The sequence below is a fragment of the Cnephaeus nilssonii genome, assembly GCF_951640355.1.
Source record: "Cnephaeus nilssonii genome assembly, chromosome: 15".
Taxonomy (NCBI): Eukaryota; Metazoa; Chordata; class Mammalia; order Chiroptera; family Vespertilionidae; genus Cnephaeus; species Cnephaeus nilssonii.
Window position 1 is genome coordinate 40,845,800 of NC_137086.1, and position 12,721 is coordinate 40,858,520.

At 48.0% G+C, this 12,721-nt stretch overlaps 1 protein-coding gene across 4 annotated transcripts in view; it reads left to right on the forward strand.

Annotated features, from left to right (window-relative positions):
* The window catches only part of ARHGAP25 (Rho GTPase activating protein 25), a 78,921-nt gene that overhangs the window by 26,761 nt on the left and 39,439 nt on the right, over positions 1 to 12,721 (forward strand). For 2 of the 4 annotated variants that reach the window (XM_079792192.1, XM_079792190.1), the window contains exon 2: positions 11,536 to 11,735. In XM_079792192.1, coding sequence (XP_079648318.1) covers positions 11,536 to 11,735 — 200 coding nt within the window. Of the gene's footprint in view, positions 1 to 11,105; positions 11,281 to 11,535; positions 11,736 to 11,899; positions 12,027 to 12,721 lie in introns of those variants that run through there. The other 2 variants (XM_079792191.1, XM_079792194.1) reach the window with 2 other exon arrangements.

Here is a 12,721-nt window from a genome sequence, read left to right on the forward strand (position 1 = left end):
ATTACAGTGATATCACAGCAGCATTGCCTGATCACACTTACCAAAACTAATTAATAATTTATTGGTATCATATTCTCTATCCATAATCTAATTGTGTTAATATTTAACAGAATATTTTTATCAGGTTGTAGAATAAGAGAATCATATTATGACTTGCATGCCAGGCCCATCCCACTGCAAGAATTGTTCCTGGTTCACATTCTTAGTAGAATTACAAGGTTAAAGATCACTATTTCTGAAAACCAGTGAAGGCCCCAAGAGTGACACAGTCAAGGCCGAGTGCTTGATCATCGGTACTAGTCCTTGAGCACTGCCAGGGCTGAATTGCTGCTGTGGCTGCTGGGGCCACGGAATTCATTTGACTCTACAAAATACAAATACTTTATGTACAATATTAGTGACTGAGCAAAACCTCTGACCTAGAACAAATGACTGGCTTTGACAATGAAAAGGTCAGTACCTCTAAGGCCCTCTTGCTTTAGCACACCATGTTGCTGCAGAGCACAACGTCCCATAGTCTTGCGTGACGCCAAGGCCTTCCTTACGTGGCTGTCTGGGAAGGCTGTTAGCTTGATACACAGTTAAACAGCCATATCGTCTACAACAATTGCCAAATCTCCACTTCTCCTTGTGCTGAGGACTAGGCAGCCCGGGCAGTGCTTAGGAGGAAGCAGTCACAATTCTGTAAGCTTCTTGTTATTATACTCGGCTTCCTGTTATGCAAAAATAGGCAGAGGGGGGCTGTGAAGTGTTGCAACTGCTAGAGCCATACACCCACAAGAAGCAACTGCACTGGAAATTCCTGCGAAACACACAAGCACACCAGAGGGGTGGCCCTGAAAGACATCCATCCAGTCAAGCGAATTTGCCAGAGTGCAAAAGACTTGGCAAGCCTAAGAAGAAACAGAAATTCTCTCTCTCTCCCTTCCTCCTTGTGTCCACCCCCACCTTCTCTTTTACACCTCTCTCTCTCTCTCTCTCTCTCTCTCTCTCTCTCTCTCTCTCTCTCTCTCTCCCCCTCTCCCTTCCTATTGCTACCGATGCCACATTTTTGCTTCTTCCTGCAAAAGACATAGCCATGTATGCTAAGTCCCTTTCCAAACCAGAATTTGCTCTTTTGGGTTGAAATGCTCGCTTGTGAAACAATGAAGGACATTTCTACAAGCGATAGAACATGGGGAAATTAAACCTGCTCAATTCCTGTAAAATTTACAGTGTAAATGCTAGCAGGCAGCCAGGAAACAACTTTTAGATATTTTTTTTTAACGAGGGTATGTAAATTCGTCTCCCCTGTGATTGTGCTGAAAACCCTGTGTGATTGAATTGCAGGTGCACGCTTAGGGCAAGCCCCTTTTGCTATCCTCAGTCACAGCTTGTTGCCTTTGACTTGGGGCAGGGTTTTCCCTATACCAAAGTTAAAAATGAAACTTAGAATTAAAAAAGTCTAGGAGAGTAATTGCAAGATAAATTCATACTGAACTCTACATGCCAGGTTTTGAAAGTGCAAAGATGTTAAAAGTTCCCCACCCTCCCTGAATGGTGTGTGTGTGTGTGTGTGTGTGTGTGTGTGTGTGTGTGTGTGTGTGTGTTGATTTATCCTGGAGGGCAGTTGGCTTTGGAGAGGGGGAAAAAAGGGATCGAGAAAGCAAGACTGGAGTTTCTGAAGTTAGAAGACCTAATTTTCTCCTATGTGGGCCATCTTCCCTGTGTGATAATTGGACAGACTGAGTGTCTGCATGTGTGTGGTGTATGGGGGATGGAGCATGTGGGGATTGTGTGCATGTGTGTGTGTGTGTGTGTGTGTGTGTGTGTGTGTGTGTGCGTGCGTGCATGCAGGATGTAGGCAATGGTGTAGGAATCCCTGTTTATCAGGGAGGCAGTGATGTCGTGTCTGCTACTTCACACGTCCCCCAGCAGCTCCCTTCTCAGCTGGGGTGGGGCGTGGGCTGTGAGCTGGCTGTGAGCGCTGGGCCCCCCTCAGGTTAGTTCCATGTTCCTCCCTCCCACGCCTGGACCACATTGGGCTTTGGTCAGATCCTTACATCTCTTCAAATGAGCCTGGGCAGAGGGCTGGTAAGGCAGCAGGACGCCTAATATGTCTATTTCCTGTTGGGGCGTCAGCACAGCCTCTCGATGCGCTTGAGGTTTCAGTGCCATCGCCTTGTCACTTTTTGTTCCAAGGCCAGCTGAGCCTTGCAGAGCACACATTGGATAGAAAAAAATAACACAAATTCGTTTACGCATAATATTAATGCAAAATGGGTGGAGGCCGAGGCAGGTGCCTCGCGTGATGGGTGAGAAAGAGTGGCTTTGTTCCCTTCCCAGATGAAGAGGGGTGCCATCTCTCCTTCACTTCACTCTACTGTCTAGCCCTGTGACTTGTTACACACTGATTCTCAATGCCAATGCCTCTCCCCACCACTAGAATACATGCTTCTCCAGGGGCTGCGTGGATACTGGGCTTTGAACTCCGATTTCTAGCCGTGTAACTGGGGCAGACCATCTCACTTCTCTGAGCTTCAGTTGCTCGTCAGTAACATGGGGATGACAATACAGTCCTTACCATAAAGCATTCGAGTGAGCATTAAATGAAACTAGATTGATAAAGTGTTTGTATTAAACATATCACTATTGATGTGGATTGTTATTACATCAGGAATGACATCTTCTACTGAGGGGGCAATTGTCTAGAAATCCCACAAGTAGGTAAACTGGCCAATATTTGTTGCCAATACAAAATGCCCGATAGTGGCTCACATTTCATTCTAAAATGTTCATCTGATTCACTCAGCAAATATGTATTGGGTACCTTCAATTGGCCAGATGCGCTTCTAGGAGGTGTGGTTACATTGGTGAAGAAAAATATATAAAAACCCCGGCCACTGGGAACCTACTTCCTGATGGTTGAGCTTCCATTCTACACTTTCATCAGTGGTACTCTTTTCTCGTTCTGATTTTACCAGATAAACTAGATGCTTACCTCTCCTTAACACTTTGTAATCCATGAATTGATTGCTAATCCCACTTTTTTACTCAAGGCAAGTATGACATCATGAAATGGGCTGCAGTTGAGGCAGCCATGGCAACAGGGAGTGGCAGACTGCATTTTTATGTGCCAGATGCAGAGTACATGTTTGAAACCCCACAAGTCTCGAGTTCACTAATTTAGATGGTTTCCTTTATTTTTTAAACCATGCTCTCCCTGTGCATAAGAAGTGCTCAGTAAATGTTTCTGATTGATTAGGGATAAGAAAGATGAGTTTCTTTGTTAAAGGGAACCTGTGCTATATATCTTTTATTTGAACATTATTTTCTCTCTGTATAGTGTGCCCACACATCTTTTCTGTCTTGTATCTGAGTTTATCTTCATAATCTCAAGTTAAAAATGCTTCCCTCGCCTGGCTGGTGTGGCTCACTTGTTGAGTTTCGACCCATGCACCAAGAGTCACAGGTTTGATTTCTGGTCAGAGCACATGCCTGGGTTGTGGGCTGGATCCCCAGTGTGATACATGCAGAAGGCAGCAGGTCAGTGTTGATGTTTCTCTCTCATTGATGTTTATCTCTCTCCCTCTCCCTTCCTCACTCTCTAAAATAAATAAAAACATATATTTTTTAAAAAAATGCTTCCCTCAATGCTCAAGTCCTCTATGCTCATCCTTTCTTTTGGTTTAGGAACATCTATTGTGTTACTTTTCAGATCTGAGATTTTCTTTCTTTCTTTCTTTCTTTCTTTCTTTCTTTCTTTCTTTCTTTCTTTCTTTCTTTCTTTTTTTTTTAGAACCAATACTATTTCTTTTTTGCTTAAGCTACTGCAAGATGCATTTTCTGGCATTTGCAACATTCAAGTCGTGCCTATCTACAGTGGAGTCTGTCTCCTCACCAGCCCGAGTGATTCCCCCACAAGAGGCTCATTTCTGGGTTGTTCAGCATCACTGCCCGGGGCCTGAAACTGACGGGGCTCAGAAACAGTCTGTCATGCTGACCTTGACCCCATGACCACAGAGTTCAAAACCACAATGTCGGTCCTGCCTGGGCCAGGCTGCCTGCTCCCAGCTCTGATCCCTCCCAGCAGCACACTCGCTGTGGCGGTTGCAGCGACACTCCATGGAGCAGTTGCGTCCGACAAAGCCAAAGTGGCAGCGGCAGTCAGATCTGAGATTTTCATGTCACTCAAATCTCCTGGCTTTCGCTTGCACCTCTTTTTCTCCCTAACCTCTTTCTTAATTCACAGGCTTTACCTATCAAACCCAGAACTCTGGGAAGTCTAAAGCCCTCAGTCCACCCTCACATTTCAACATGGCCAGAACCAGGCTCCCTACCTGTTCATACCCACCTTGTTCTCTGGCTTCCTTCCCTGCTTCCATGAGCAGGTCTCCTATGTCTATGAGCTACACGGGGGCAGGGTTGTGTCTGGTTGATCTTATGTCCGTGCCAAGTGCTTAGCCAATGTGCATCACATGAGTGGATAGAGAAGGCTACCTTATCTGAGCCACTCAAACTGCAATGTCACAAATTCTTGGCCTCCCAATCTTCCCTGTTCAGACAGTTGCTGAGGTCTGATGGTCTGCCTCACAACTATCTCTCTTATTCTTTCCTTTCCTACTGCCACCATCCTAATTCAGGTCTCTGGATTTGCAACTTGAATATTTTACAATGTCCCGCTAGTCTTCTCTTTTGCCTTTTCTCTCTCTCTCTCCCTTCTTCATCCCTTCCCTCTTTCATTTCTTCTTTCTTTTCTCTCATTTAGCATAAAATTGAGTCCATCTATAATATATATATAAAAGGCTAATATGCAAAGTATCCCCTTGGAAGTTCCACCAGGAGACCTAGAATTTGATCGTTCGCTATGATGTGCACTGACCACCAGGGGGTGGTGCAGAACGAAGGAATGCCCCAGCCAGCAGCCAGAAGGCCCCGATCAGCCCTGATCGCAGGCCAGGCCTAGGGACCCTACCCGTGCATGAATGTTGTGCACCGGGCCTCTAGTACTATTCAGAATAGTGCTAATAATAATAGCTTCCATTTATAACAGCTATGTTTTAAGAAGTAGACATTGGGTGGAGCCTGTCCACTCATCATTATTAATACTTATAGATTAGCCACCTCTCAAGGTAGGTATTATTATCGCAATTTCACAGAGAAGGAAGCAAACTCCCCAGAGATAGAACATGACTCACCCAAGGTTGTGTATGTAAAAGCCTGTGCCCTATTTCACTCTGCCTTCTCTTCGTCAGGAACTGTGTTAGGTGCTGGGGATACAAGGATGAGCAAGGCCAAAGCATCAAGGCAGAGTCCCTATTTCTTATAGTGGAGGGGGAAGACATTAAGAAAAATGATCAGGCAGGTAGGTAAGTGCTTTGATGGGCATACGACCCAGTTAAGAAGGAACGGAGCCCAAGAAGTAACTGAGTCTGGCTGGGCTGAGAAGGCTTCTCATAGGAGGTGTGGCCTGAACTAAATCTTAAAAGATGAATAAGAGCTTTCCAAGAGGTAAAATTAGTGGTGGATGGGCATGGATGGGGAGAATATTCCAGCAAGGGGAATAGCATTTTGTCATGGATGAAGTGTGGGATGGTATGCAGGAAGAGCAGGGAATGCAGTAGGAAAACCACAAAGGACTCTGAGCCCCATGGTAGGGAGTTCAGCCTCCATCTTTTAGGAAAAAGATGTTGGAGGGTCATCAGAGGCTTTAGGCCAGAGAATAACATGGCCATATTTGTGTTTTAGTAGGACCATGTCATAAATGATGTCATCAATGGACTAGAGGTGGGTCTGGTAGGAGGAGACAGGTCAGAGAACTATTGTAGAAATCCAAGGAGAGGACAGAGGGCCAAAAAAGCCAGGCCACGGTAGTGGGGAAGGCTGGATCAGAAAAAAAGAGTTTTTGATTTTGATGTCTGTAGGAATGGGGTAGCTTTCTGGTTTGGTTGGTTGGTTGGAAGAGGTCACTCACAGCACATCATAGAGACAAGTGGAGGGAAAGCAGGTTTGGGTGTATTTGTTGGTGAGGGGTAGGGAAATGGTAGGAGGTGAGGAGGGGGGAGGTGGTAAGTTCAACTATCAACATGGTGACCTTCAGATTCCCACAAAGTTTCCTGCAGGCAGTTGGATAGATGGGTCTGCAGTTCAGGAGAGGGTTTCTGGGGAGATGCCATATAAATTCTACTCCTTTTTCAAATTTATTTAAACACTAGTGGCCCAGTGCACAAATTCGTGCACCTTGAAAGGAACTGTGGGCTGCAAGGCTGCGGTGGGCACAGGGGTGGGTCTCGGCCCATCCTTCGTGCCCCTACATGACCTCTCCTGCTGCAGCCCCTGGTCCCCTGTCTGCTGGCAGCCCCACTTCCACTGCTGCCATGGCACCGGCCCCGCTCACACCTGCTGACAGTGCGAAGTGATTGGCGCCGTCAGCAGGTGCCAGCGGCTGCTGCTGCATCAATCACCCCTCAGGAGCAGGGGGGAGGTGGAGAAGCCCTCAGGGGTGATTGAGGCCGGAAGCCGCCACTTGCACCCGCTGATGGCGCCGAGAGATCCAGACCTGCGCCAGGCACCAGCAGTGGGTGTGAGTGGGGCTGGCACTGGCAGCAGGTGTGAGCACCAGGCGGGACTGCAGCATGCGGGAGCAAAGAATTTTCAGTAACCACCAGAGGCTCGCCCCAATGACAGTGACCAGTGCCCTCCTCACCTGCTCCATCATCCTGCCACACTCGATGCCTGCCTTGTTCCGCACTCTGCCCCCTGCTGCCGATGCCTGCCATGTTCCACGTGTGTCCCCTGATGGTCAGTGCACGTCATAGCAACACTGGTTGTTCAGTTGTTTGGTTGTTCTGGTCTATTTGCATATTAGCCATATATATATATATATATATATATATATATATATATATATATATGGTTCCTAGACTAATGTACTGCTCATACAAACATACTGAGGAAACACCTTTAGTAGTTCTTCCAGCTTTGGATGAACTGTTCCATCTCACCTACAATTTCGGAGCCTACTAAAATAGAATCTAAACTGAGGCAAAATTGAGAGCAGAAAGAAGAAATATCTCAAAAGTAGACCCTAGAAGATTTTGTGATTGATTATTTTGGGGGATTAGAAGTCAAGAGATGGGAATATAAAGAAAGGAAGTGGTAACGCTTCCCAAGATGACCTCGCCATCTATACTTCCTTCTTTAATTTTCTCTTGTCGCAACTTCAGGCAAAAAACAGCCAATTTTTGCAGAAACAACATTCCTGGGAATTTGCACTTCTATTCCTCTCCCTTCCTTCCTGGTGCATTCACTCATCCACACACTAAAATCCAGCACATGCAGTATAGTTACATAACTTGTCTATATTTTATCACGGGCGTCCCTTGCTAAGGTACACAAAATGGCTCCCTATTACCTCTTAGATTAAGATTGAACTTCTCTGCCACCTGAAGCCACTTTTTCTCTGGGCCCTCCAGCTTGATGTCTCTATTTGATGAAATGCTGCCCAACCTTTGTGGCCTATTTAGTAATGATGACACTGAGATTCTGGGAAGTGCTGACCGATAGGCCTTTCTGTGATGATGGACATGCTGTCTATGTTGTCCACCTCTCTAGCCAGGAGCCAGAGGGGGCTACTGAGCACTTGAAATGTGGCTGGTGTGACTGAGGAACTGAATTTAGTTTCTTACTTCATTTTCATGTACATAGGCACTCATGGCAAGTGGCTACTGTATTGAAAGCACAGTGCGAGGGGCTGTTCTTTCTCTCTCTACTCCAGTAGGGGTGAGTTGCTGACTTCACGAGGCCCTCATTTCCCCCTTGTACAGAGTGTTCTGTAAACGCTTAGCAAGTGCCTTCCGCCTTGCCTCCCTGGCCTGCCTGCAGCCCCCTCTCTAGCCCACAGCCTGGAAGAAACCCTTCCTGAAGGGCTGGGAGCATGCACACAGTGTGCAAGGACTGGCTCGCAAGCGAAGCTTATCACAGTTATTATTTTCATTACGACAAACAGCTCCATAAATAGTAACAGATTTCTTTGTTTACTTTATCCGGGAACAAGTCGCACCCACAAAGAGAGACTGTTCAAAGGAACTAATAGGAAAGGTTAGTCAAAACTAAGTGAAACTCAAGGCCCAGCAGGCTTTCGTCCTTGATATGTAAATCATCTCATGATATGCCTGGCTGATGAGCAACGCCGAGGGCTGAGGTGGGAGATGACCCTGACACAGGACAGAAAGTTTCCCTACTTAGTCATTGGAGTCCCCCCCACACACCGCACCGCCCCCCCCCCCCTCCCCGCATCTCCCCCATGTTTGGGCCTAATTTCAGCAGGGCGGAGGTTTGCACTGAGCCATCCACACTCTAACTTGTAACACATGACCCATGACCACAGTCACACCGCCCACGCTGGAGACTGCCATAGGCACTCAAGAAACACGGTGGAGGTATGGGTGAACAGCCTTGTATCTGGAATATAAAAGATGGTTAGTCAAGGCCTTGGCAATATGCAGGCAGACAGGTGGCTATCTACTTGTCACAAGGGATCTACACCCCTCCTGGCTGGGTCTAAGAAATCAGATTCCCATACCTACTCCTGCCTTTGCCAGGCCATTCTGCAATGCACAGACGCTTCTTGGGGTTTTGTTTGTTTGTTTTTGTGGTTGTTGTGTTTGCCACAACAGAGCATAAACAATTTCTCAGAACTAACCATAGAATAATATCCCAGCAGCTGAGTTCTTCTGTGCGGAGTTCATTCTCTTCAACCTGCAGTGTTTTTTTGGCTCCTGTGCCCCCAACCCACTTCTTCGATGCTGTTGGAGACCTTTAGGTTCTCCTGTCTCCTGTAGTGGTTCCAACGATTTCTGTGGGCCTCTGGGAGTAGCCCATGAAGCTTGAGTCCTCATAATCACCAGGTGGTACCTGTTTGTTTTCCTCCTCTCTTGTGCTGGCTCCTCATGGTGACATGATCATCCAGAAGCCAAGTGAAGACTCCAAATTATGCCCCTGCTAGGAGGGGGCCTCCCTCACCCTCCCTCCCAAGTCTAATGTTGCTTCAGCTGCATAGTGACAAAAGTCACACTGGGTTAGGCCACACAGAGGCTATTAAGGTGAAGAGAATCACACAGCATCTGCCACAATGCCTCAGTCTTCCCCATTTGTGTGTGTGTGTGTGTGTGTGTGTGTGTGTGTGTGTGTGAACCACTTTTGTCTCTACTATTTACTGTCTTTCAAGGTCAGATATGAGTCTTTGCAAGTTACAGTCTCAGAGCTGGAGAGCCACAGAGCTGTATGCAGTTCTTCCAGGTCCCTCCTCCCCACTGTACTCCTGCTGAAACCCTCCTATGGTTCCTTCAGATGTTTTACACAGCCTTAGCGTAGGGACCAGCCCCATGCCTGTTCTGTGGGTTACAGATGTAAGATCTGGAAGATAGCAAGCAGCTAACTAAGGAGCGAGAATCTGAGAAGAATTTTAACTGGGGTTCCAGGACTCACAGATGCAAAGCCATGCTGCTAAATTGTCATCAAAATGTCAAATTACTTCTTACTACAGTTGAGTATATGCACTCATCTGATGACGTCTATCCAGAAGGAGGTTGTTGAATCAAGTATGTCTTGTTGCTTGTGTACAACATAGTATGACCTCTCTGGTTCCTGGTGGGAGGTAAGGGGTGACTGCCAGCTGGTATGTGACAAGAACACAGACCCCTTGTGAGGGTCAAAGGAGCCCAGTTAGGGCAGAGTCCTCAGCAGACAGCAATACAGGATTGAAAGGCGACATGTGAATAGGATGATAACTCTGGATACAACTGGAGTCAGTGGGAGAAAGATTCTCTAATGACACACACAACTTTGGTATTTGAAAGTATGCCATGAACATAAATAAAGCTCGAAAACCACAGGCCTAGAATGAGATAGAGAGAAAGGAATCAAAAGCAATGGGAAAAGTTGTCAATTCAGTGCATTAGGGATAGGAATGAAGGAAGAGAGAAAGCTGGACAATGGAGCGACTTTTTGAAATGAAGGGGTAAGTTTAGGGAGCTCTCAAAGCTGATCTCCATCCTTGAAGTAGGAAGTAAAGTCACCTGTTGATAAAAATGAGTAACATATGCTACCTTGAACCAGGGACTGTGCTAAGTGGTTTATATATGTAAGCTTGTTTACTCTCTATGACAAAGCTTGTTTACTCTCTATGACAACTCCATAGAGTAGGGACTATTATTATCCTATCTTAACCAGAGAGGAAACTGAGGCATAGAGAAGCTGCAGAATGCACTCAGGGTGAAAGTGCCAGGAAAGGAAGCACTGGTCTCTAACCAGGTGGGAGGCAACTACGGGGGAGTGGAGTTGGCTTAGTTCAGTCGTGGCTGTTCTGGGAACCCACAAAAGCTGAATAAAAACCTGGTAAGACGGAGACTTCCTCCAGCCGGGGGAGGAACGGGGACACTGGGGACTGGCAAGTGTGGAACACAGTTCAAGGTCAAGGAGATGAGGAGCTCCAAGGTGGTTTCAAGGGCACTGTTAAACTGTCTGGGAAAGGAGGTAGGTGAGGCTCAGAGGACATGTTGAAACAGGGCCACAGGCAGGGTGATTCCTCCCCTCCCTATGGAGGAAAGAAAAGGAGAGAGTTGTTCTGGATGGAGTTACCGTGGAGAAAAGGTGTGGACATCTGGTTCTGTTCCAATGGCAGGCAGAGCTCTTATGTAAAAACAAAAGCCAACAACACAATACCACAATACGGTGGATTCGAGGGCTTGGATTCAAGTTCTGCGTCTGTGTTCTGCTGGCAGATCCATCTTCCTTTGGAACACTTGTGTGCTATCAGCCACACGGGAGGGACAGCGAGACTGAAAAGGTAGCAAGAACGCAGCTATGGGAGGCCTTTGGGCCAGCAGAAAAGGCTGCGAACGCTCTCAGTGAGCAGGGGACAGAATGGCACTCAGTGCCACTCATCAGGAAAACTCAGGAGGTGCCAGCTTCTTGCATGCGGGCTATGTGGACAGGGCCCGGGGTTTGAGGGGTCGGTTGGGGAAGGGCCCTATTTGATAGTGAGACCAGAGCGAAACACAGCAGCTCCCCCTCGGTGAAGAATGCCCGGCAGCTTCCGGTGCCTCTGCAGCTGCGTGGGACTCACCCTGAACCCTCAGAGCGAGGCATTCTTTTCTCCTCTCTCTTGTCAGATACCGACTCCCACGCAGGAAAAAGGAAGCACCTTTTGTCAGACGCTGCGGCCACTTCCTCTTCAGAAGTCTCCAGCCGATCTTTCGCTTTGCAGAATGAGGGGGCCGAGGCCGGCTGCCGGACTGCGTGCGCACTGGGCCCCGGGCTCTCCCCTCCTCCTCCTCGGGCTCCTGACGGCCGGCCTTGGCCTGGGCGGGAGCAGGCAGCTCTCTGGGTCACGGGGGATTTTCTCTGATACAGATCTGGACCCCTGAGCAGGACCTGGCTGGGGCCCCAGCCGCCTCTCCACCCCCTCGGGGGTTCCTCTCTCGCCTCTCCACCCACTCTCTGCACACCGCTTCATGTCCCTCAGCCAGTCTGCCTGTCTGTTCCTCTCCATAGCTCGGTCCAGGAGCGTGATGACCGGCGAGCAGATGGCGGCCTTCCACCCGTCGTCCACCCCCAACCCGCTGGAAAGGCCCATCAAAATGGGCTGGCTGAAGAAGCAGCGGTCCATCGTGAAAAACTGGCAGCAGAGGTACTTCGTGCTGAGGGCGCAGCAGCTCTACTACTACAAGGACGAAGAGGACACGAAGCCTCAGGTACCGGCCAGGCCAGGCTGTCTGTCCCCATTACCAGGGCTCTGTCCCCAGGCCTGCAGGAGGCGGGTGTGGAGCCCGCCCAGATCGCTATCAACTCCCAGGGGCCTTCGTACTGGGACTGGACACACATTTCTTTGAGAGGAGGTTACTCTCTCCTTTTCACCATTTTCTAGAAAAGTAACCTGCGTTGCAAAGGTGACAGGGTGACCCTCCTCCAGGAAACCCCCAGGTGAACGCCATGGAACTTCCTAAGGGCAGCTCTAAGTCAAGGCTGGCAACGTGGTCTTGATGGTAATGTTGAGTATGGGGGGCTCAGAGGGAGTGGATTTGGGGTCAAGAAAATGGATTTGGGGGCTTTCATTTATTTGTTTGTTCAATCGATATTTATTGAGCATCTGTTATATGCCAGAACACTGTTCTGGGTACTTGGAATAAACCGGTGAGAGTTTGAGGGAGGCGTTACAATTTTTAAAAAGGATGGTCAGAATGACCTATGAAGAGAGTGACATTTGAGCAAGGACTAAGGAGGAGAGACGAGTAGTCAGGCACATCTCTGGCGGAAGAGCACGTTCGGCAGAGGGGCTAGCCAGTGCAAAGGCCCTGAGGCAGAGCACGTGTGAGGAGTAGCAAGGAGGGCAGTGTGTGATCAGCAGAGCTAAGAACTCAAAGAAGCAGAGGGGATGAGGTCAGAGAGGTTGCGGAGGGGGAAGGATTGAGACACACACTGCAAAGGCCATTGTATGCCATAATGAGGACTTGCGTGTTTACACTGAGGGTGATGAGGAGAAAGGGGGCATTCTTTGACTTACTTGTAAAAAGATGGCTGTCCATGCAGTGTCCAAAAATAGACTCAGGGACAGAGGAAGGAGGCACGAGGTGAGAGGTTATGATGTTTAGCATCTCAGTGGGAGTTGTGAGCTGGAGGGAAATGGGTCAGCTGCCTGATAAACTTTGAAAGCATAGCAAACAGGATTTCCCAATGGAGC